The sequence below is a fragment of the Panulirus ornatus genome, chromosome 2, assembly GCF_036320965.1.
Source record: "Panulirus ornatus isolate Po-2019 chromosome 2, ASM3632096v1, whole genome shotgun sequence".
Taxonomy (NCBI): Eukaryota; Metazoa; Arthropoda; class Malacostraca; order Decapoda; family Palinuridae; genus Panulirus; species Panulirus ornatus.
This window is the reverse complement of record NC_092225.1, coordinates 31,642,181-31,668,972: the sequence shown is the minus strand read 5'-3', so window position 1 is coordinate 31,668,972 and position 26,792 is coordinate 31,642,181. Positions and strand designations below refer to the sequence as shown.

Below are 26,792 nucleotides of genomic sequence, written 5' to 3'. Positions count from 1 at the left end.
TATGCATGCCTGCCACCCTTCTGAATGTTTGGGTCTGAATAACTCACAGCCTCTTTCACTTCATCCTTCCCTCTCCTTTTTGGTGTCCTCCTTTCCCTTGCTTCCTCCACTTCTGACATGGATATCCTCGTAGTCAGTCTCTCTTTGCACATCCTCTTCTTATGTCCAAACTGTTTTGTCCCACTCTGGTCTGCTCCCTGAGTTATTCTTTGCTTACTACCACACCACTCTCTTAATGCTGTCATTTTTTGCACATAGTCAGCCCGCTTCACACCACATATTTTCCTTTGACATTTTGTTTCTAACACATCTACACTCTTATGTTCTTTTGCATTCAGGACCCAATGCTCACATCCATCCAGCACTATTAGGACTGCTATACTTCCAAGCACACCCATCTTTTCATGATATTAGGAGGGCATGCTCCACGTTGGCTTTTCTGAGGAACCTTTCTTTAGAGATCAGTTGAGGCCTTTGACATTCTTCTAACACATTTGTAAAGATACCTTACTCTAAAATGTTGAGAACTGACCTTGTGTGTTGCTGGGGTTGCTTCATTTAGGGCAAAAAAAACCTAGTGTGCATCAAGACAACTCTTAAGGTAACTTTTTCCCTAACTTTCCTTATTTTCTAAAAGATTTTCTTCAGATAGCCCTCCTCTTCCATGTCTGTATGCTCTCAAGGCATGTGGAATGATCTTATTGTGGAGAGAAATGTAAGCCTGTGAGACTGAAAACCTTTTTTTCTATTTGGCGAAGTCCTTTGTGAAGTTATTCTTGGTTATTATTTCATGCTTTCCCTTACATTCCCTTCCTTGTAAAAATCTTTTTCTGTACCTGTTGGTGGTTACCATCCGGTTGGTGTCGTTTTATGAAGTATTATGAGGCAGGTCAGAACCAGTATCCAGTGGGATGATGATGCCATTGCCTAGTGGAGGTTACTGATTGGTCAGGTGGGTGGACCTGGGCCAAGCCAGCAAACCACTGGCACCATATAGGTAGGAGATTTTCTCAAGGCTCATGGGATACTGTCAGAGAGAGTTTTTTTCTTCATAACTTGATTTTTCTCAAAATGCCCTGCAGTCTGTTGGGTCCAAGATTTATTTTACTTAACCCTGTTTGGCAACAGATTATTTTTTTTTTTTTTTTTTTTTTTTTTTTAAATACTTTGTCGCTGTCTCCCGCGTTTGCGAGGTAGCGCAAGGAAACAGACGAAAGAAATGGCCCCCCCCCCATACACATGTACATACACACGTCCACACACGCAAATATACATACCTACACAGCTTTCCATGGTTTACCCCAGACGCTTCACATGCCCCGACTCAATCCACTGACAGCACGTCAACCCCTGTATACCACATCGCTCCAATTCACTCTATTCCTTGCCCTCCTTTCACCCTCCTGCATGTTCAGGCCCCGATCACACAAAATCTTTTTCACTCCATCTTTCCACCTCCAATTTGGTCTCCCTCTTCTCCTCGTTCCCTCCACCTCCGACATATATATCCTCTTGGTCAATCTTTCCTCACTCATTCTCTCCATGTGCCCAAACCATTTCAAAACACCCTCTTCTGCTCTCTCAACCACGCTCTTTTTATTTCCACACATCTCTCTTACCCTTACGTTACTTACTCGATCAAACCACCTCACACCACACATTTTCCTCAAACATCTCATTTCCAGCACGTCCATCCTCCTGCGCACAACTCTATCCATAGCCCATGCCTCGCAACCATACAACATTGTTGGAACCACTATTCCTTCAAACATACCCATTTTTGCTTTCCGAGATAATGTTCTCGACTTCCACACATTTTTCAAGGCTCCCAAAATTTTCGCCCCCTCCCCCACCCTATGATCCACTTCCGCTTCCATGGTTCCATCCGCTGACAGATCCACTCCCAGATATCTAAAACAGATTATATGAAATCTTATTTTTTGTTGAAAACTTATTTCCTCATCTCACACCATGTAGGATATATGCAAGGTCTTAGGTCTTATATTCATGAGAAAACTTTTTGGCCTCATGTTGTTTTCTTATAGAACTACTTTTCTCACAACTTTGGGTAATGGAAGAGGAGTTGTGAAATTCATGGCAGAGAATATCCAAGATGTGAATCTTCTTTCTTTTGATGAACACCCTTTATGTCTAAAGACTAAGCAGAATCTGAATTTCTTAGCCAGAGATGCATTTGTTGAATTTAGAGATGACAATATCTTTATTCAATCTTGGAGGATGTCCTCTTTTTACATTTTGTCCAGTGAAGACTCATTTTTTCTTTACCCCAGTAAGACAACCAAGAACAATATTTATATGTTCACTCAGACCTCAAGAAACATTTGTGGATGGTTCAGAAAGCTAGTCCTAACAGCACAAATTGGTCTACCTGCTATGGCAGACCCTTGATGTCAGAAGGGAGGCCTTTATCCTGGCCTTCTTAAGGGTACCTTACCCTGGAGGAAATGAAAAAGAGAAGTCTGGATTTTCTAAAATCCCTGATAAATGCCATTTTCCTTTGGACTTAACCTTCCTTGTGTGGCATGTGGGGTGTCTCCTGCAGATGATAATGCTTCTCTTTTTAAAACCATCTCTAGAGTCAAGCCTATCTTGATGTTATGTATTTCTTTGTACTCCTTTTAGATCATTTAGGTTTTTCTCGTAAGCCCACCACTTCCACATGGGTATGCATTTGAGGTACTCATTAGGATGCCATAAGCGAGAAATGTAGGTTCTGAAGAAAGAAACCCATTTTTCAACTTTATTTGGATCTCCATGGGTACTCTTTGATCTTTTTCTCTTTCTTTCATTGTTTTCTTTTCAGAAGACTTTTTATTCTGGCATTGACATTCCTTAGGCTGACTTTAGCAGTTGCCATAAGCTAAGTGAGCACTGGCAGCTGAGGCCATGGTGCTGACTGACAAGTGACATCATAAGTTAGAGCATATGCTGTTAGGTGAGGAGTCTGCATGGTCAGGCTCCCCTTTGGTTTGGTGGTTGTCAAAAGAGGAAATCATCATGAATTTCTTCCATTTTAGTTGGAAGCTAAGTGGTTCTTACCCAACTGCAAATGACTTATGTCATGACCAGAAAATTACAAATGAAGGTTACTTATCTGAGGTTTACAATATGTACAGGGAGACTGTATATTGTTTACACACAGGTGTAAAATCCTTGTGATGGCCTCTTGATGTAATGAAATTACAAATGACTTTTATAATAGTTTCTTCAATATCTCTGATCACTTGATTTTCAATGGATATCAGTGCTAAGGCTGTCACTGTATCATTTGTCATAGTATTACTCAAAATTTTTTTAATTCTCTACAAGGGAGAGCTTGGGAAGTGAGTCAGTTGTTGTTCGCTGATGATACAGCGCTGGTGGCTGATTCATGTGAGAAACTGCAGAAGCTGGTGACTGAGTTTGGTAAAGTGTGTGAAAGAAGAAAGTTAAGAGTAAATGTGAATAAGAGCAAGGTTATTAGGTACAGTAGGGTTGAGGGTCAATTCAATTGGGAGGTGAGTTTGAATGGAGAAAAACTGGAGGAAGTGAAGTGTTTTAGATATCTGGGAGTGGATCTGGCAGCGGATGGAACCATGGAAGCGGAAGTGGATCATAGGGTGGGGGAGGGGGCGAAAATTCTGGGAGCCTTGAAGAATGTGTGGAAGTCGAGAACATTATCTCGGAAAGCAAAAATGGGTATGTTTGAAGGAATAGTGGTTCCAACAATGTTGTATGGTTGCGAGGCGTGGACTATGGATAGAGTTGTGCGCAGGAGGATGGATGTGCTGGAAATGAGATGTTTGAGGACAATGTGTGGTGTGAGGGGGTTTGATCGAGTAAGTAACGTAAGGGTAAGAGAGATGTGTGGAAATAAAAAGAGCGTGGTTGAGAGAGCAGAAGAGGGTGTTTTGAAATGGTTTGGTCACATGGAGAGGATGAGTGAGGAAAGATTGACCAAGAGGATATATGTGTCGGAGGTGGAGGGAACGAGGAGAAGAGGGAGACCAAATTGAAGGTGGAAAGATGGAGTGAAAAAGATTTTGTGTGATCGGGGCCTGAACATGCAGGAGGGTGAAAGGAGGGCAAAGAATAGAGTGAATTGGAGCGATGTGGTATACCGGGGTTGACGTGCTGTCAGTGGATTGAATCAAGGCATGTGTATGGGGGTGGGTTGGGCCATTTCTTTCGTCTGTTTCCTTGCGCTACCTCGCAAACGCGGGAGACCGAAAAAAAAAAAAAAAAAAGGGTGAAAGCATAATTCTACTTTTTCAGTCATTATGAGTATTGTTATTAGATATTTACAATTTCTAGTGTCAGAAAATGTTATTGTAAATGGTTCTCATTCATAAGTTTTTGGAAGTCCATGAGATTTTGCACTGCATAGATTCTAAAGTGTAGAGTACAATACAGTTAATTCAGTTCTTTGTGTGTCTTTTCAAGCTTTTGATTCACTTCATATGTTTAAGGAAACTCATAACTGTGAAAATATTAGCACATGATGGAAAATCATTTACAGAGAGTAATTTACTTCCTGATGATTAGTAAACTTTGAATTTTCATAATTAATGCAAAATCACATGATAGACAGTAGTTGATTTATCTGCTGGTATATTCTTTTAGTTTTAGGTCCGTTATCTCAGTTTTGTCACTTTTGTCTCATACATTTTTGAATAGTGGAATTTAAATTCTTTAGTCATTGTCCTTTGTGTCTAGACAAAGCATCTCCCTTTCTTGCCAAAAAGAAACTGATATACTATATGGTATGATGTTCGTTTTGTTTTGACGGGTTTAACGGCCAGCGACCTATGATTAATGTCATTAGGCCCATGACCCTATTTGATTTTTGACTATGTAAAGCCCCTACATAATGATTATATTAATGCCCATAAGTCCTATCTAGTCCTGTAGGGGAATGATGATAATGATTTTATTTATATTTATATATTTTGCTTTGTCGCAGTCTCCCACGTTTGCGAGGTAGCGCAAGGAAACAGACGAAAGAAATGGCCCAACCCACCCCCATACACATGTATATACATACACGTCCACACACACAAATATACATACCTATACATCTCAATGTACACATATATATACACACACAGACACATACATATATACCCATGCACACAATTCACACTGTCTGCCTTTATTCATTCCCATTGCCACCTCGCCACACATGGAATAACATCCCCCTTCCCCCTCATGTGTGCGAGGTAGCGCTAGGAAAAGACAACAAAGGCCCCATTCGTTCACACTCAGTCTCCAGCTGTCATGCAATAATGCCCGAAACCACAGCTCCCTTTCCACATCCAGGCCCCACACAACTTTCCATGGTTTACCCCAGACGCTTCACATGCCCTGATTCAATCCACTGACAGGACGTCAACCCCAGTATACCACATCGATCCAATTCACTCTATTCCTTGCCTGCCTTTCACCCTCCTGCATGTTCAGGCCCCGATCACTCAAAATCTTTTTCACTCCATCTTTCCACTTCCAATTTGGTCTCCCACTTCTCCTCGTTCCCTCCACCTCCGACACATATATCCTCTTGGTCAATCTTTCCTCACTCATTCTCTCCATGTGCCCAAACCATTTCAAAACACCCTCTTCTGCTCTCTCAACCATGCTCTTTTTATTTCCACACATCTCTCTTACCCTTACATTACTTACTCGATCAAACCACCTCACACCACACATTGTCCTCAAACATCTCATTTCCAGCACATCCACCCTCCTGTGCACAACTCTATCCATAGCCCATGCCTCGCAACCATACAACATTGTTGGAACCACTATTCCTTCAAACATACCCATTTTTGCTTTCCGAGATAATGTTCTCGACTTCCACACATTCTTCAAGGCTCCCAGGATTTTCGCCTCCTCCCCTACCCTATGATTCACTTCCGCTTTCATGGTTCTATCCGCTGCCAGATCCACTCCCAGATATCTAAAAAACTTTACTTCCTCCAGTTTTTCTCCATTCAAACTTACCTCCCAATTGACTTGGCCCTCAACCCTACTGTACCTAATAACCTTGCTCTTATTCACATTTACTCTTAACTTTCTTCTTTCACACACTTTACCAGACTCAGTCACCAGCTTCTGCAGTTTCTCACATGAATCAGCCACCAGCGCTGTATCATCAGCGAACAACAACTGACTCACTTCCCAAGCTCTCTCATCCACGACAGACTTCATACTTGCCCCTCTTTCCAAAACTCTTGCATTCACCTCCCTAACAACCCCATCCATAAACAAATTAAACATCCATGGAGACATCACACACCCCTGCCGCAAACCTACATTCACTGAGAACCAATCACTTTCCTCTCTTCCTACACGTACACATGCCTTACATCCTCGATAAAAACTTTTCACTGCTTCTAACAACTTGCCTCCCACACCATATATTCTTAATACCTTCCACAGAGCATCTCTATCAACTCTATCATATGCCCTCTCCAGATCCATAAATGCTACATACAAATCCATTTGCTTTTTTAAGCATTTCTCACATACATCCTTCAAAGCAAACACCTGATCCACACATCCTCTACCACTTCTGAAACCACACTGCTCTTCCCCAATCTGATGCTCTGTACATGCCTTCACCCTCTCAATCAATACCCTCCCATATAATTTACCAGGAATACTCAACAAACTTATACCTCAGTAATTTGAGCACTCACTCTTATCCCCTTTGCCTTTGTACAATGGCACTATGCACGCATTCCGCCAATCCTCAGGCACCTCACCATGAGTCATACATACATTAAATAACCTTACCGACCAGTCAACAATACAGTCACCCCCTTTTTTAATAGATTCCACTGCAATACCATCCAAACCTGCTGCCTTGCCGGATTTCATCTTCCGCAAAGCTTTTACTACCTCTTCTCTGTTTACCAAATCATTTTCCCTAACCCTCTCACTTTGCACACCACCTCGACCAAAACACCCTATATCTGCCACTCTATCATCAAACACATTCAACAAACCTTCAAAATACTCACTCCATCTCCTTCTCACATCACCACTACTTGTTATCACCTCCCCATTAGTGCCCTTCACTGACGTTCCCATTTGCTCCCTTGTCTTACGCACTTTATTTACCTTCTTCCAGAACATCCTTTTTATTCTCCCTAAAATTTAATGTACTCTCTCACCCCAACTCTCATTTGCCCTCTTTTTCACCTCTTGCACCTTTCTCTTGACCTCCTGTCTCTTTCTTTTATACATCTCCCACTCAGTTGCATTTTTTCCCTGCAAAAATCGTCCAAATGCCTCTCTCTTCTCTTTCACTAATAATCTTACTTCTTCATCCCACCACTCACTACCCTTTCTAATCAACCCACCTCCCATGCTTCTCATGCCACAAGCATCTTTTGCGGACTCCATCACTGATTCCCTAAATACATCCCATTCCTCCCCCACTCCCCTTACTTCCATTGTTCTCACCTTTTTCCATTCTGTACTCAGTCTCTCCTGGTACTTCCTCACACAAGTCTCCTTCCCAAGCTCACTTACTCTCACCACCCTCTTCACCCCAACATTCACTCTTCTTTAATGATTATAATGATAATAATGATAATAATAATAATAATGATAATAATAATGATAATAATAATAATAATAATAGTAATGATAGTAATGATAATGATAATGATGATAAGAATGATGTTAGAAAATGATAATGATAATAGAAAATATAGATATTGGAAGAAGAGTTGTAAGTGGGTATTGTGTCAATGTGGCAGCAAACAGCACCCAGTTGGCACAGTATCCACTGGTGCAGCTGCCAGAAGGACTGCATGAAACTCACATATAAATTATGACAAAATAACACTGGCAATGCGTCAGCTGGACATCATAATAGAACCAGCTCCAAGCTGGACTACTGCTGATCCGGGTCAGCAGCATAATGAGCAAATTGCTTCTCCCACCACACAACCAGCCCAGAGCTAAAGCAGCCACACCCTGGAGCCAGCTCTGGCACAGCGTCAAACCAACGAACCCCCTTATATCATCTTCATTATTTCCGTTTCCTTGAGAAAATTAATCAGTTTGTTGATTATGTTGATATCATCACCAAGGTGATTGTATATGGTTAAGTTTGTTTTCTTTTTCTTCAAAAAGTTTGTCAGATTTCCTGTTTTCACAGTACATGGTGCATTATATGAGAAGGTGGTCTATTGTTAAATTGGTTTGGCATCTTTCACATCTTGCTGGAAAGTTTTGGTTAATATACAGGTGTAGATGGGTGCTGGTTAATATATGATTGTAGGTGGGTGCTGTACATGCATTTGAGACATAGACGGGCTAGCACGACTTCCTCCCTTCTGTTCTTCCTGTATTAGGTCATCCAGTCCACTACTTGTGGTTTGTATTTCTTTGGTATAGTCAGGTTGGTCCACTGACTTTGGCACAGAAGAAATATTGAATTCTTTCTCAAGGAAAGGCAGGACCCCTGCTCCTGAGGGATCAGAATGACCTCCTCGAGTTCTGAGGTTGACTTAGCCAACTGGTCTGCCTGTTCATTGCTGTAAATGTTGCGATGGCCAGGCACTCAGATCAAGATGATATCTTTGTTACATGAGTTTGATTCATTAATTTTTTTTTTTGGCTTTGTTGCTGTCTCCCGCGTTTGCGAGGTAGTGCAAGGAAACAGACAAAAGAAATGGCCCAACCCACCCCCATACACATGTATATACATACGTCCACACACGCAAATATACATACCTACACAGCTTCCCATGGTTTACCCCAGACGCTTCACATGCCCTGATTCAATCCACTGACAGCACGTCAACCCCGGTATACCACATCGATCCAATTCACTCTATTCCTTGCCCTCCTTTCACCCTCCTGCATGTTCAGGCCCCGATCACACAAAATCTTTTTCACTCTAACTTTTCACCTCCAATTTGGTCTCCCACTTCTCCTCGTTCCCTCCACCTCCGACACATATATCCTCTTGGTCAATCTTTCCTCACTCATTCTCTCCATGTGCCCAAACCATTTCAAAACACCCTCTTCTGCTCTCTCAACCATGCTCTTTTTATTTCCACACATCTCTCTTACCCTTACATTACTTACTCGATCAAACCACCTCACACCACACATTGTCCTCAAACATCTCATTTCCAGCACATCCACCCTCCTGTGCACAACTCTATCCATAGCCCATGCCTCGCAACCATACAACATTGTTGGAACCACTATTCCTTCAAACATACCCATTTTTGCTTTCCGAGATAATGTTCTCGACTTCCACACATTCTTCAAGGCTCCCAGGATTTTCGCCTCCTCCCCTACCCTATGATTCACTTCCGCTTCCATGGTTCTATCCGCTGCCAGATCCACTCCCAGATATCTAAAACACTTTACTTCCTCCAGTTTTTCTCCATTCAAACTTACCTCCCAATTGACTTGGCCCTCAACCCTACTGTACCTAATAACCTTGCTCTTATTCACATTTACTCTTAACTTTCTTCTTTCACACACTTTACCAAACTCAGTCACCAGCTTCTGCAGTTTCTCACATGAATCAGCCACCAGCGCTGTATCATCAGCGAACAACAACTGACTCACTTCCCAAGCTCTCTCCTCCTCAACAGACTTCATACTTGCCCCTCTTTCCAAAACTCTTGCATTTACCTCCCTAACAACCCCATCCATAAACATCCATGGAGACATCACACACCCCTGCACACACCTACATTCACTGAGAACCAATCACTTTCCTCTCTTCCTACACATACACATGCCATACATCCTTGATAAAAACTTTTCACTGCTTCTAACAACTTGCCTCCCACACCATATATTCTTAATACCTTCCACAGAGCATCTCTATCAACTCTATCATATGCCCTCTCCAGATCCATAAATGCTACATACAAATCCATTTGCTTTTCTAAGTATTTCTCACATACATTCTTCAAAGCAGACACCTGATCCACACATCCTCTACCACTTCTAAAACCACACTTCTCTTCCCCAATCTGATGCTCTTTACATGCCTTCACCCTCTCAATCAATACCCTCCCATATAATTTACCAGGAATACTCAACAAACTTATACCTCTGTAATTTGAGCACTCACTCTTATCCCCTTTGCCTTTGTACAATGGCACTATGCACGCATTCCGCCAATCCTCAGGCACCTCACCATGAGTCATACATACATTAAATAACCTTACCAACGAGTCAGTAATACAGTCACCCCCTTTTTTAATAAATTCCACTGCAATACCATCCAAACCTGCTGCCTTGCCGGCTTTCATCTTCCGCAAAACTTTTACTATCTCTTCTCTGTTTACCAAATCATTTTCCCTACCCTTCTCACTTTGCACACCACCTCGACCAAGACACCCTGTATCTGCCACTCTATCATCAAACACATTCAACAAACCTTCAAAATATTCACTCCATCTCCTTCTCACATCCCCACTACTTGTTATTAATAATGTTGCCCTGAATTTCATTTGACTCAGTATAACCAGAGTCTATAGCTTTAAGAGCTGATAATGAATTGATAAAAATTACTGATTTAATATGAATTGAATTAATTATATAATCTTTGGCCTTATCAATGGCAAATAATTCCACACAGAAAACAGTTGTATGGCTTGGTAGCCTGTACCTAAGAGAACTTGCACCCACACATTCACCTGTCTTAGAACTATCTGTGTAGAAGTGGACATATGACAAATGATCCGTAACAGAATCGCTACTATACCTCACTCTCCAGTGCTTTCCTTTTCGTCAGAGGGAGCCAGTTAGTCTTAGTTTGTATTCTGGAATCCTTACCAGGAGGTATTTTTTTCTGACCAGGATGTCCACTTCTTGCACTTTCAGACCAGCATTCTCACTGAGGAAATGTATCAATGAACTGTTTGTATTGTTGTGCCAGGCGACAGGCAGTAATATTTCTTCTCCTGGCCATCAGAATACCACACTTTAACATAATTCATCTTGATGCAGCTGGAGAGGAGGTACATTTGCCTCAACTTCCAGTCATGGAACACTGGTACAAGACAGAGCTCCAAGACATTTGCAGGCATTTATTCTGCAACACATCCAGCCTTCCCAGGGTATAGTTGCTCGCTGAAGCATACACCTGAGAGCCATAGTTTAGTTTACTTCTTATAAAGGCCTTGTACAACATTAATAAAGATTTCCAGTCGGCTCCCCAAGATGAACCCGAGAGATACTTCAGAATATTTAACCTTTTATTACAATTTGTAATCAAATAATCAATATGCTTTTTCCAATTCAATCTTTGGTCAAATTTTAATCCAAGAAATCTTACGTTATTGCAGAAGGCAGTCAGGTTGTTGTCCAATTTTAGCTGCAATTTTGGTACTTTATCTTTATGGGTAAGGGTATGATGCATCGGAGCAGCAAGTAATCTTGCTCCAATTTGGTTGTTATTTACTGAATGGGGGTCTTTTTGTAAGGTTTATGTGAATAATCTAGGTATTTTTTCATCTTTTTTTATTGAAGATATTTTCATATGCTTAAAAAACAAAAGTAAAAAGTAATGTGTAGGTATGGGTTGGCACAAATTTTATAGCTTAAGGCTTAGTATATTGTATATCTGCCAGCACTGTGATGGAGTGCTGCAGCTCAGCAGCTCCTATACTTGAGCTACTAATGCTTTAACCTCCCTACAAGCCTAGTTCTCTCTGGAGCTGCTCAAGGGGTTCTGCAAATGGTGAAGAAATGGTTTTCATTGTTCGACACTTACTCCTCTTTCTGTTCATTTGCAGTCATCGTTAACCATATAACCAGTGCCAGTGGTGGATCAAGTAGATGCAGCCCCTGAAATTACTCAAATACATCTGTAACACCTATATCCAGTTAATTAAAGTGAAAAATTGATGCCCACATGTATGTAAAGTCTCCACCTGTTTCTAGTTGGATTTTCTTTTTCTCTTTTAGTGTTATGAAGGAAGAAGACCAAGATGATGTTCTTCTCAGTATAGATGACACTTCAGAAAAGTATCGTTGTCTGTTGGAGAAGGACTCTGAAATGGCCAGTCCAGAGGACTTCTTACATGCACTTAATATGTATGGAAACCCTCAGCAGATGGATTCTCTTCTGACCTCTGAAAGTAATTTACTTCATAACATGTTAACTGGTTTTGCTTCATTGTTTCCTGTAATGATATATGTTTGTTTTCATTTGTAAGTAGCTGATTGCCTTCTGGGTAACTAGGGTAACAGATTTACCTACCTTCTTAGTCTGTGGGAAGAGGTCTAAGGATCCCAATGGTGCAGTTTACCCCCATATAAGTGCATGTAACACCTGATAAAAGTGGTGCACCTGGAATTTCTTTCAATGAGACGTACAGGTTTGTATGGGTGAGTGGAATGTGAGAGGAATACAGAAGTAACCCAAAAACGTTCCTTGCCAACCCTCTCAGCACATTAACATTCAAAAGTCTCTCTTTTACTTACCTATCAATTAACACATAATCCAATAATGCCTTTTGACCATCTCTTCTACTCGCATACGTATACTTATGTATCTCTCTTTAAACCAGATATGGAAAATCCTCTCTTGGTCCCCTTCTCTGTTCCATCTTTTGGAAAAGTCAAAACTGGAGGGGAGGATTTCCAGCCCCCTGCTTCCTCCCTTTTAGTCGCCTTTTACAACATACAGGGAATACATGTGAAGTATTCTTTCTCCCCCATCTCCCGGGATAACATATATATATATATATATGTTGTTAGAAGCAGTGAAAAGTTTTTATCGAGGATGTAAGGCATGTGTACGTGTAGGAAGAGAGGAAAGTGATTGGTTCTCAGTGAATGTAGGTTTGTGGCAGGGGTGTGTGATGTCTCCATGTTTGTTTAATTTGTTTATGGATGGGGTTGTTAGGGAGGTGAATGCAAGGGTTTTGGAAAGAGGGGCAAGTATGAAGTCTGTTGTGGATGAGAGAGCTTGGGAAGTGAGTCAGTTGTTGTTCGCTGATGATACAGCGCTGGTGGCTGATTCATGTGAGAAACTGCAGAAGCTGGTGACTGAGTTTGGTAAAGTGTGTGAAAGAAGAAAGTTAAGAGTAAATGTGAATAAGAGCAAGGTTATTAGGTAGAGTAGGGTTGAGGGTCAAGTCAATTGGGAGGTAAGTTTGAATGGAGAAAAACTGGAGGAAGTAAAGTGTTTTAGATATCTGGGAGTGGATCTGGCAGCGGATGGAACCATGGAAGCGGAAGTGAATCATAGGGTGGGGGAGGGGGCAAAAATTCTGGGAGCCTTGAAGAATGTGTGGAAATCGAGAACATTATCTCGGAAAGCAAAAATGGGTATGTTTGAAGGAATAGTGGTTCCAACAATGCTGTATGGTTGCGAGGCGTGGGCTATGGATAGAGTTGTGCGCAGGAGGGTGGATGTGCTGGAAATGAGATGTTTGAGGACAGTGTGTGGTGTGAGGTGGTTTGATCGAGTAAGTAATGTAAGGGTAAGAGAGATGTGTGGAAATAAAAAGAGCGTGGTTGAGAGAGCAGAAGAGGGTGTTTTGAAATGGTTTGGGCACATGGAGAGAATGAGTGAGGAAAGATTGACCAAGAGGATATATGTGTCGGAGGTGGAGGAACGAGAAGTGGGAGACCAAATTGGAGGTGGAAAGATGGAGTGAAAAAGATTTTGTGTGATCGGGGCCTGAACATGCAGGAGAGTGAAAGGCGGGCAAGGAATAGAGTGAATTGGATCGATGTGGTATACCGGGGTTGACATGCTGTCAGTGGATTGAATCAGGGCATGTGAAGCATCTGGGGTAAACCATGGAAAGTTGTGTGGGGCCTGAATGTGGAAAGGGAGCTGTGGTTTCGGGCATTATTGCGTGACAGCTGGAGACAGTGTGAATGAATGGGGCCTGTGTTGTCCTTTCCTAGTGCTACCTCGCACACAGGAGGGGGAGGGGGATGGTATTCCATGTGTGGCGAGGTGGCGATGGGAATGAATAGGGGCAGACAGTGTGAATTGTGTGCATGGGTATATATGTATGTGTCTGTGTGTGTGTATATATATGTGTACATTGAGATGTATAGGTATGCATATTTGCGTGTGTGGGCGTGTGTGTGTGTACATTGTGTATGGGGGTGGGTTGGGCCATTTTTTTCGTCTGTTTCCCTGCGCTACCTCGCAAACGCGGGAGACAGCGACAAAGCAAAATAAATAAATAAATATATTTTATTTGTTTAATTTTTATACTTGGCTGCTGCCTCCTGTGCCAGCGAGGCAGCACTAGGAAACAGATGAAGAATGGTCCATCCACCCACACATACTTATAAACATCCGCACACACATGCATACACACACACACACACACACACACACACACACACACACACATTTACATACAAATATACAGACATATACACCTACACACATGCACTCATCCACACTTTCCTGTGTGTGTGTGTGTGTGTGTGTGTGAAGGGATGTGACCTTTTTCTTTGTCTGTTTCTGGCACTACCTTGCTAATGTGAGAAAACGGCAATCAAGTATGAAAAAAAATTTGTTGGAGGATTGTATTGGACTATACTCGCCCAAAGTTACTCCATAATTGAAAAATCATGGTTGTATCATAGGGAGTACAATCTTGTTAAAGAACTCATTAAAGAACTCACTACAAGAAAGTTACTATTTCTCTGATACTGTAAGTGGTGCAACCATGGGCTGCAGAAGCCTTTGGAAAGAAATCCTGGGTAGTACTAGGGCTCTGTCATAGAAACTGGTTTTGTGGTAATTATGAATGATAAATGAATAAGTACTGGATTGATCTGTTATGCAGTAGGTGACATTTCAGGACTTTTCATGGGCCAAGGGCATGCCAGAAATGTGCAAGCCACCACAACTATTGTTGAAAAGTTAGCAAAGGGTGAGAAAGCCAGTCATTCCTTGCCAGAATTACTGGTGGTTGGAAAGTCCAATATCTGTTTTTCCATAGGGAAATTTTATAGAATGAGTTCATGGTCATGGGACACTGCCTCAGAGAGAAAAGTTTATTGTTTTTTCTTAATTTTCAAAACTTAGATATTGGAAATATTGCATAGACCATCCATCTCTAAGTTGATGAAATGTCATTTTGAAATTACTTTAGCCAGAGCATCTGAAAATTTTGTTTTCTAAATGTGAACCTTTTTTTTTTTTTCAGTTGATCATCATGAAGCTCGAGGAAATTTAGGTCAGGCTAGTTTAATGCACTGTTGGAGAGGTTCTCTAGATGATCACATTCGTTTTGCTGCTAGACATAAGAAGCTGACCCCATTTTTGGTAGCATCTGCACCACAAGTATCGATGAAGTAAGTATTTGAATTTTGGGAGTGTTTCTGGATATGCATAAGGGAGAATCTGCTTCTACCCCTCCTCTTCACCTTTTCCAACATGCAGGGCAGTATTCTTCCTCCCCTATCCTCAGGTATAATGTTTTTATTATTATTATTATTATTATTATTATTATTATTATTATTATTATTATTACACTTGAATGCTGTTTCCCGTGTCAGTAGGGTAGCGCCAGGAAACAGACAAAGAATGACCCATCACTCATATACACACATGCACATACATGTACATATACATACATATACATTTCAACAAATACACATATACATGCACATACACAGACATATACATATAAACACAATACATATTTGTCCTTGTTTGCCTTCATGCATTCCCAGCAACACCCAGCCCCACAGAAAACAGCATCGCGACTCCCTGTGTCAGTGAGGTAACACCAGGAAAACAGACAAAAAAGGCCACATTTGTTCACACTCAGTCTCTAGCTGTCATGTGTAATGCGCCGAAACCACAGCTCCCTCTCCACATCCAGGCCCCACAGGTATAATATAGGTAAGGTTGTACGGAGGAGGGTGGATTAGTTGGAAATAAATTGTTTGAGGACAGTATGTGGTTTGAGGTGGTTCGATCGAGTAAGTATTGAAAGGGTAAGAGAGATGTGTGGTAATAAAAAGAGTGTGGTTGAGAGCAGAAGAGGGTTTGTTGAAAAGGTGTGGACATACAGATAGAATAAGTGTGGAAAGATTGACAGAGGATACATGTGCCAGAGGTGGAGGGAACGAGAAGTGGGAGACTAAATTGGATGTGGAAGGATGGAGTGAAAAAGATTTTGGGTGATTGGGGCCTGAACATACAGGAGGGTGAGAGGCATGCAAGGAATAGAGTGAATGAGAATGATGTGGTATGCCGGGGTTGATTTGCTGTCACTGGATTGAACCAGGGCATGTGAAGCATCTAGGGTAATCCATGGAAAGGACTGTGGGGCCTCGATGTAGATAGGGAGTTGTGGTTTTGTTGCATTGCACATAACAGCTAGAGACTGAGTGGGAACGAATGTGGCCTTTTTTTTGTCTGTTTTCCTGGTGCTACCTTGCTGAAGCAGGGGGCACCGGTGCTGTTTCCTGTGGGGTGGGGTGTATTGAAATGGTTTGGTCACATGGAGAGAATGAGTGAGGAAAGATTGACAAAGAGGTTATATGTGTAAGAGGTGGAGGAAACAAGGAGAAGTGGGAGACCAAATTGGAGGTGGAAGGATGGAGTGAAAGAGATTTTGAGTGATTGGGGCCTGAGCATACAGGAGGGTGAAAGGCTTGCAAGGAATAGAGTGCATTGGAACAATGTGGTATACCGGGGTCAGCGTGCTGTCAGTGGATTGTACCCGGGAATGTGAAGCGTCTGGGGTAAACCATGGAAAGTTCTGTGGGGCCTGGATGTGGGAAAGGAGCTGTGGTTTCGGTGCATTACACATGACTGCTAGAGACTGAGTGAGACCGAATGTGGCCTTTGTTGTCTTTTCCTAGCACTGCCTCATGCTTGCATGTGGGGGGCGGGTGCTGTTTCATGTGTGGTAGGGTGGCGACAGGAATGGATGGGGGCAGCAAGTATGAATATGTACATGTATAAATATGTACATGTCTGTGTATGTATATGTATGTATACGTTGAAATGTATTGGTATGTATATGTGTGTGTGTGTGGGCATTCATGTAAATGCATGTGTATGTGGGTGGGTTTTGTATGTTTCCTTGTGCTACCTCGCTAACATGGGAGACGGCAATTAAGTATGATAAATATAATGATATGTACACACATACGTCAGTGACTTCTCAAGAATTATATCACTGACAAAGGATATACACACTGAAATATCCTGACAGTTATAAAGCTTCTGACCCCTCATCTCAGTCTTAAACTCCAACCCACCAGATGATACCCATCAGATACCATACTCCCAAGACAAACTTGAGTTACACTCTCCTGCTTACACTCTGGACATCACCTATCTCTATAACACTACATATAGTGTTTTAACATATCCCAAGACCCTTCATGCCCATGATACAAGTGCCATAAGAAAACAATGAAAAACAATGAGTGCTTACTCCTCAATTGCCGTGCACTTTATGCACAAAGACAGACATACATTACAGTGCTCTATGACCTGTGGTCCAGACCAGCTTCCTGAGTGCTGCAGGAGCCTCTTAAGGATAGATTGGTCTCCAGGTGCAGGAAGGTGAGGTAAGATACATTTATGCCCCTGCCTATGGCAGTTACCCAGTTTTAGGACCAGCCCTTTCTTTCCTCTTTTTCTATTCCATAACCTTTCTACTTTTAAGAGTTGTGTCCAAACTCCCTAGGAGCTGTGATTAATTTCTTTTGTCTTTTTCTCTTAATTTTCTTTTTCTCTTATGTTAGCCATAATTGGGTCATGTATGACTCTACCATATTAATGACCATCAAGATAAAAGTTGTAGGTGATAGTTGATAGACAGCTGGTAACTAGGGAAGTATATTACAAGTACAACTTATCTGAATATTGGGAGGGTTATTGACATCTGTGTAGTGAGCCAGTACTTCGGTGGTTGTCAAGATGTACTCCTCTGTCACAGGTAGCTGTTTTTTTCTTTTTGCCTCACCCACATGTGGACTACTGGCATTCTGTTGAGAAACATACAATCTCTCCTTGTTGTACATGACACTTGACAACTCCTAAGTCACACAGCTTTGTAACTCTAGATTTTCTTATGATGAGCACTATACGCTAGAGCAGTAGATAGCAGTAGTAGGTAGGAACATGTAAGTATAAGCTTTAGTTAGAAAACATTGGGCACAAGTAGTTGGTAAGAATATTGAGTAGGAGCATTGGGTAAAAGTAGTCAGTAGGAACATTAGGTAGAAGCCTAAGCAAACACAGCCTTAGACTTGCCCTATGCCAGTGGCCTGTTAAGGGTGAGGCACCAAAGGCTAAGAAGTGGCACTGGAGTTCACTAGTTATGGAGACTATTGCTGTGTCCACCCCCTTGAGAGAGTTCCAGAAGGGAACAGGTACCATAGATATAGGTAGAAGATAAAAGTTTAAAAGGCTGACAGCGCAAATTTGACTTCTTAGTGTATTTTAACCATTTACACATTTTCACTGTCAGAATTATTATCACCACAGGTTGTGGGAGTTGGCAAGTGAGGTGTATGCAGAGCAATTGGTGGAAGAAGGGGATGTCATCACTGGTGCATCTTATCTTATAAATACTGGAAAGGTAATTATATAACTTGTAGTGGCATAGTACTACTGTTGTTCCTCTTTTTACATGTTTGTCATCAAACAGTATGAGATTATGATATGCTTTTGATGTGAGATACTTTTTTATCATTGGGAGGGGTTTGAAATGCTTCAATAGTGAATGGAAAGTTCTCATGGAGGTCAGGCCTTGCTGGGCTCCTTTTCCTGTTCTGTCTCTAGGGAACTGGAATATAAGAAGAGGAGGGTTTCCAGCCTTTATTGTCATTCTTCTTAATAACCCTCTATGACATGTAGGGAACACATGGGTAGAATTCTTTCTGTCCCCAAGGGATGATAATGATAATAATAATGATGATGATAATAATGATTATCCTAGGGGATATAGGAGAAAGAATAATGTCCACATATTTACTGCATGTCACAGAAGGTGACTGAGAGGAGCAGGAGCAGGGTGCTGGAAATCCTCCACTCCTGTAATACATTAAAATGAAGGAATGGAAGAAAGAGCTAAGTAAGGATTTTCCTTTAAGGCTGTCATGTGTTCCGTACATTACCTTGCTCATGTAAAATATAGTGAACGTGCTTGAAAAAATGATGATGAGAATAGTACATGATGATGGTGGTGATAATAGTGATTACTAATAGTGATGAAGAGAAGAGAGAATGTTGGAGTGAAGAGAGTGGAGAGAGTAAATGAGCTTGGAAAGGAGACTTGTGTGAGGAAGAACCAGGAGAGATTGAGTGCAGAATGGAAAAAGGTGAGAGCAAATGACATAAGGGGAGTGGGGAGGAATGGGATGTATTAAGGGAAGCGGTGATGGCTAGTGCAAAAGATGCCTGTGGCATGAGAAAGATGGGAGGTGGGCTGATTGGAAAGGGTAGTAAGTGGTAGGCTGAAGAAGTAAGATTGTTAGTGAAAGAGAAGAGAGAGGGGTTTGGATGATTTTTGCAGGGAAGTAGTGTGAATGATTGGGAGATGTATAAAAAAAAGAGGCAGGAGGTCAAGAGAAAGCTGCAAGAGGTGAAAAAGAGGGTAATTGAGAATTGGGTTTGAGAGAGTATCATTAGATTTTAGAGAAAATAAAAAGACATTTTGGAAGGAGGTAAATAAAGTGCTTAAGAAAAGAGAACAAATGGGAACATCTGTGAAGGGGGCTGATAGGGAGGTAATAACAAGTAGTGGTGATGTGAGAAGGAGATGGAGATGGTAAAGTGTGTGAAAGAAGAAAGCAGAGAGTAAATGTGAATAAGAGCAAGGTTATTAGGTACAGTAGGGTTGGGGAACAAGTCAACTGGGAGGTAAGTTTGAATGGAGAAAAACTGGAGGAAGTGAAGTGTTTCAAATATCTGGGAGTGGATTTGGCAGTGGATGGAATCATGGAAGTGGAAGTGAATCATAGAGTGGGGGAGGGGGCGAAAGTTCTGGGAGCATTGAAGAATGTATGGAGGTCGAGAACATTATCTCAGAAAGCAAAAATGGGTATGTTTGAAGGAATAGTGGTTCCAACAATGTTATATGGTTGCGAGGCGTGGGCTATAGATAGAGTTGTGCGGAGGAGGGTGGATGTGCTGGAAATGAGATGTTTGAGGACAGTATATGGTGTGAGGTGGTTTGACCAAGTAAGTAATAATAGGGTAAGAGAGATGTGTGGTAATAAAAAGAGTGTGGTTGAGAGAGCAGAAGAGGGTGTATTGAAATGGTTTGGTCACATGGAGAGAATGAGTGAGGAAAGATTGACCAAGAGGATATATGTGTCAGAAGTGGAGGGAACGAGAAGTGGGAGACCAAATTGGAGGTGGATAGATGGAATGAAAAAGATTTTGTGTGATCGGGGCCTGAAGATGCAGGAGGGTGAAAGGCGTGCAAGGAATAGAGTGAATTGGAACGATGTGGTATACCGGGGTCGACGTGCCGTCAATGGATTGAATCAGGGCATGTGAAGTGTCTGGGGTAAACCATGGAAAGTTTTGTGGGGCCTGGATGTGGAAAGGGAGCTGTGGTTTCAGTGCATTATACATGACAGCTAGAGACAGTGTGAATGAATGTGGCCTTTGTTGTCTTTTCCTAGCGCTATCTCGCACACATGTGGGGGGAGGGGGGTTGTTATTTCATGTGTGGCGGGGTGGCTATGGGAATGAATAAAGGCAGACAGTATGAATTATGTGCATGTATATATATGTATATGTCTGTGTGTGTATATATATGTATACGTTGAGATGTATAGGTATGTATATATTGCGTGTGTGGATGTGTATGTATATACATGTGTATGTGGGTGGGTTGAGCCATTCTTTCATCTGTTTCCTTGCACTACCTCGCTAATGCGGGAGACAGCGACAAAGCAAAATAAAATGAATAAATAAATATCCTTTATGTTGAAATGAAAAAAGTTTACTTTCATGTTGTCTTTTTATTTTTTCTCTTCTCTTACTTGATTGATTAATTTAATTAAGTAGGACTAACATAACCATTCACATCTCTACTCACCCCTCATAAATGCTTTATTTCCACTCATCTGAAATGGTATTACTTTTTTATTGTATGAAAGGTTGAGGAAGCCATTGATGTGCTGCTGAAATACCGACACTTCCGGGAAGCAATAGCCATAGCCAAGTGTCGTCTTGGCTATAATGAAGAAATGGTGGATAAAGTTGTAACCACTTGGGCTGCTTCTGCCATCTATGAAGGAAGCTTTGATCTTGCTGCTGCTCTGTGAGTTGTTAAGTTCTTTGATTTTGGTCTAGATTGTTTTGAAATGAAAGTTTTAGATATTTTCACAGGATGTGGAGAACATTATCTTGGAGAGCAAAAATGGGTATGTTTGAATGAATAGAGGTTCCAACAATGTTATATGGTTGTGAGGCATGGGCTATGGATAGAGTTGTGCACAGGAGGGTGGATGTGTTGGAAATGAGATGTTTGAGGACAATATGTGGTGTAAGGTGGCTTGATCAAGTAAGTAATGTAAGGCTAAGAGAGATGTGTGGAAATAAAAAGAGCGTGGTTGAGAGAGCAGAAGAGGGTGTTTTGAAATGGTTTGGGCACATGGAGAGAATGAGCGAGGAAAGATTGACCAAGAGGATATATGTGTCGGAGGTGGAGGGAACGAGAAGTGGGAGACCAAATTGGAGGTGGAAAGATGGAGTGAAAAAGATTTTGAGTGATCGGGGCCTGAACATGCAGGAGGGTGAAAGGCGGGCAAGTGAATTGAGTGTATTGGATCGATGTGGTATACCGGGGTCGACGTGCTGTCAATGGATTGAACCAGGGCATGTGAAGCGTCTAGGGTAAACCATGGAAAGTCGTGTGGGGCCTGGATGTGGAAAGGGAGCTGTGGTTTCGGGCATTATTGCATGACAGCTAGAGACTGAGTGTGAACGAATGGGGCTTTTGTTGTCTTTTCCTAGAGCTACCTCGCACACATGAGGGGAAAGGGGGATGTTATTCCATATGTGGCGAGGTGGCGATGGGAATGAATAAAGGCAGACAGTGTGAATTGTGTGCATGGGTATATATGTATGTGTCTGTGTGTGTATATATATGTGTACATTGAGATGTATGGGTATGTATATTTGAGTGTGTGGACGTGTATGTATATACATGTGTATGGGGGTGGGTTGGGCCATTTCTTTTGTCTGTTTCCTTGCGCTACCTCGCAAACGTGGGAGACAGCGACAAAGCAAAATAAATAAAATATAGATATTTTTTTTTCTTTTTTTTTGCCGCTGTCTCCCGCGTTTGCGAGGTAGCGCAAGGAAACAGACGAAAGAAATGGCCCAACCCACCCCATACACATGTGTATACATACGTCCACACACGCAAATATACATACCTACACAGCTTTCCATGGTTTACCCCAGACGCTTCACATGCCCTGATTCAATCCACTGACAGCACGTCAACCCCGGTATACCACATCGGTCCAGTTCACTCTATTCCTTGCCCTCCTTTCACCCTCCTGCATGTTCAGGCCCCGATCACACAAAATCTTTTTCACTCCATCTTTCCACCTCCAATTTGGTCTCCCACTTCTCCTCGTTCCCTCCACCTCCGACATATATCCTCATGGTCAATCTTTCCTCACTCATTCTCTCCATATGACCAAACCATTTCAAAACACCCTCTTCTGCTCTCTCAACCACACTCTTTTTATTTCCACACATCTCTCTTACCCTTACGTTACTTACTCGATCAAACCACCTCACACCACACATTGTCCTCAAACATCTCATTTCCAGCACATCCATCCTCCTGCGCACAACTCTATCCATAGCCCACGCCTCGCAACCATACAACATTGTTGGAACCACTATTCCTTCAAACATACCCATTTTTGCTTTCCAAGATAATGTTCTCGACTTCCACACATTCTTCAAGGCTCCCAGGATTTTCGCCCCCTCCCCCACCCTATGATCCACTTCCACTTCCATGGTTCCATCCGCTGCCAGATCCACTCCCAGATATCTAAAACACTTTACTTCCTCAGTTTTTCTCCATTCAAACTTACCTCCCAATTGACTTGACCCTCAACCCTACTGTACCTAATTATATATATAAATGTGTGTGTGTGTGTTTGTACATTTCTGTATCCATATTTATATGTTCATTTGTACTTTGGTGTTTTCCTTTTTAATTTGTCTTTTGTGGAAGGTTTGTTTATGAACTTAGATTTACTGTTAAACTCTCTCCCTGCACTGTACAAGTAGGTAATTATAGATGGGACTTTTGTAAACTTATGAGACAGTATTTCAACCTGTTTAGAGGTATACAATTTGAAGGTATTCTCCACAGTGCATTTTTTTTTCTCAGTCGGCAGTTCTTGTCAGTAGGTGCTGATAACTGCATGTCTTGATGGGGAAAGCAGGAACTAATCCCCATGACTGATGTAAAAGTCTCATTTATACAGTAGGGGGAGAAAATTCTGTGCTCATGGGGCCCAATCTCCAGAACTTTCTCATCATTTAGTTTGTTCCAGCCATCCACATTTTACTGTGATACACTCGGAGATACCGAGCTAGGGGGCATCATCCCAGAGGTAGTTCTTGTTCCTTTGCAAACCTTACCAATCTTTAGGGATGCTGGTAGATTTCTTAAGTTTATAAGGAACTGAAGAAAGACTTGGAAGCCAAAGTTCCCTTACCTTGTGTAGTATACAAGTGATACTATATTGGATTTTTCAATCATGTCATAAGAAAGGCTTGGGAAAAATTCTGCCCTCATTACCTTTACAACATTAATTTTCCAATTTCAGTTTTTCTGGTGGAAATAGTGGGTCATGTTGAACCCAACTAGGCAAAGATGGTCAAAAAGTGAGTCCAGTGACCCTAACCACCATCCAAGATGGCTACTGATTACTAGACTCGAAAATATCTTGCCATGACTTGCCATAACTTTTTTCTTTTAAAGAGGAATTAGCTCTTGTTTGAGTTGCAGGTATATGAGTGTGAGTTGTTTAACATTTTCTCTTTCGTGTGAAATTTACTTCGTTTTCAGTTATTCCCATAATATAGATTAGGTCAAGAAGGCGTGTTAGGAAGAAGTAGTCAGTCAGAACATTAGGGAGGAGCCTCTTCAAACACTTTCAATTATTCCCATAATATGGACTAGGCCAGTAAGGAGTGTTAGGTAGAATTAGTCAGTAGGAACATTAGTTAGGAGCCTCCTTAAAAACTGCATTAGAGTTGCCATCTTCCAATGGCCTGTTACAGGTGTGGCACTGTAGTTTACCAGTTGTGGAGAGACTATTGCCATGGCCACCTCCATGAGGGAGTTTGAGTTAACAGGTGTCAAAAGGCAGTTTTGGCAAAAATTTGAATAAAGATATTTTTCTCTGAAACACAGGGCCAGTTTAACCTGAACTTGTTAGGGATGGTATGAGGAATATTCATTTTCAAGCTTTTGTGTGACAGCCCTGACTACTATCCAAGAAAGACATTTTTATCAAGTTTAGAAATATATTGCAGGCAGAACTTAGCTTTGAAATTGTATTGTACCAAAAAAATTGTGTTTAACATATAAGAGTTTGTGAAATGTGGAGTTTTCTAGATTTTTTGGCAGGAATGCAAATTTAGTCAGTCTTGTCATTAACTCGCATATGATAGCCAGGTGAGCATTATAGGTTCATCTAGACCTCCTTTAGCTCACCAGGCCAAAGGCAGTTTAATTTTTCACAATCATTTTGTGTCCATCATTTGTGGTTTCTGTCTTTCATCGTCACTGTCTGTTTACTAACTTTTCACATTTCCTTTGAAACTTCTGAGCTAGTTAGAAGTAAACTTGGCAGAGATGTCCTTGCTTGGTCTTTTCCAAAATTGTGTCTGTTGACCTAGTCACTTTTCAAGATGGTTCCTGTTGCTAGAAATAGAATTTTTTTCAAATAGCTTTAAGGCAAAATTGGCTCAAAAATGCAGAATTGGCTCAAATTTGAATTGTAGATTTTGAATTGTATAGGTTGTATGTATTATAGGATTCGTGAAATATACGGTTTTGATATTTTTTTCGTCATGCACATTAGGTTTAGTTTGCTTAAAATCCATTAAATCCTCTCCTCTGATACCACAAAACCTCTTTAAACTAAGTTTGTCAAGGATTGTTCTTGGTTGGTCACCTTTTCAGAGCTGTTTAGCAGCTCTGACTACATCTAAGTTGGCCAGTTATTGGAAGTAAAGATTTCATCAAATACCCAGTTCTTCATATTTTTGCAGAATTGGGTCAAATTTTAGATACAACCAGTGAATTATGAGTGGTTCAGCATATACATTTTTCTCTGAATTTCATAGTTTTCCAGGTTTTTCCAATTTTGAAAATTAAGCCTATTTTGAAAATTGTGAGCAATACCAGCTCATGTGAGCTTTTTGTTTTTTCTAAGGGATATGCATATTAGTGTGTGTGTGTATGGACATTAGAAAGAATATTTCTCACAGGAATGTAGAACATTTTACAAAATCTTAGCTATGCTGTACTACATGTTTTACTTGTTTTGTTGGTGTGCTCATGTATGTGCATTCATCTTTGGGTCAACATTTGCATATCCATGAGTGTCAAACAGTGGTATGCTTTAAGGTTAAGCATACCATCTGTAGATGGGATCATATTTTATCATGATCTTAAGTTCTTAATTGGAACAGAATATACATAATCCTGAAGGTTGCAAACTCATTATCTATGTATAAGTGGCATAAAGGATGTTGCTGTAATACTTGTGATTTAAAATTTTTTTGCTCATAATGAATTTTTCTGACTTGTGTGAGAACTTTTCAGATTTATCTTTCAGGCAACTGAGTATTGGTCAGTTAGAAGATGCTGCACGCACATTGGCTCGGCGGAGTGATCCTGGGTCTTTATTTCTCTCAGCCAAGCTATATGAACAATCACAGAATCCAAGTTTAGCAAATTCAGTTGGACTTTTAGCCCTTAAGGAAGCATGTCTCAGGCATGATCACATAAAGATTGAGCCGTTCCTGAGTCATTTACCTAAACTTATTGTGAGTATCCTCTTGTAAACATCAGAATAGTTTATGTACAATTTTCTTGTATTCAGCATACCAAGTATTGTAATAAGTTGAATTTCATATAATCTGTTAAGATTTTTTTTTTGCTGTCATGTAATATGAAAAAAATGTTAATAATTTGTATACAGTTGTATGAACTTCAGTTGAAGGCTAAATATATAAAAGAAATTACACACAGATGTTGGAGCTATCATAAAAGGAATGGATTAGATAGACATTCTCTTCACAAACATTTTGGAGGCAGTTTGATTATTGACGAGGCTGTACTTTTGACTGGGACGGGCTCAGACTGGTTTTGTTAATGAAAAGCAACTTGGGAATGAGGGATTTCATGTCGAAGGAGATGTTGGTGAGGGTAGTCCATTAGTTTCTTCCCCTCTTATTGGATGAAGTCCAGGCAATTGACATAGGTGATGAGTGCCTCTTGACAGTGGTGGAAGAAGGACCACAGATGATCTTGTACACTCTTTTCTGCACCTTTTCTGGTAACTCCTGTTTTGTCATGAATAAGAAGAACCAGGCAGGGAAACATAGGTAAGATAAGCAAGATTAAAAGCATGTAGATGCTCTTGAGTTCAGGTTCATTCTGTCCATATTATGTTGAGTATATGAAGAATGTTTATGTGATAGCTGGTGGATTAGATGCTGGAACTGACATTTTCATTCAAGCTTAGATTGTTGTCCAAAGTGACAATGAGAAGTTTAGGAGATCGGAGAA

The 26,792-nt window shown here is 41.1% G+C and overlaps 1 protein-coding gene across 1 annotated transcript in view; it reads left to right on the top strand.

The window, feature by feature from the left end:
- LOC139755855 (gem-associated protein 5-like) overlaps positions 1–26,792 on the top strand; it is a 116,242-nt gene that overhangs the window by 81,335 nt on the left and 8,115 nt on the right. Inside the window, exons 18-22 of the mRNA XM_071674483.1 lie at positions 11,956–12,128; positions 15,177–15,324; positions 18,485–18,578; positions 21,112–21,275; positions 25,837–26,047. Coding sequence (XP_071530584.1) covers positions 11,956–12,128; positions 15,177–15,324; positions 18,485–18,578; positions 21,112–21,275; positions 25,837–26,047 — 790 coding nt within the window. The remainder of the gene's footprint in view (positions 1–11,955; positions 12,129–15,176; positions 15,325–18,484; positions 18,579–21,111; positions 21,276–25,836; positions 26,048–26,792) is intronic.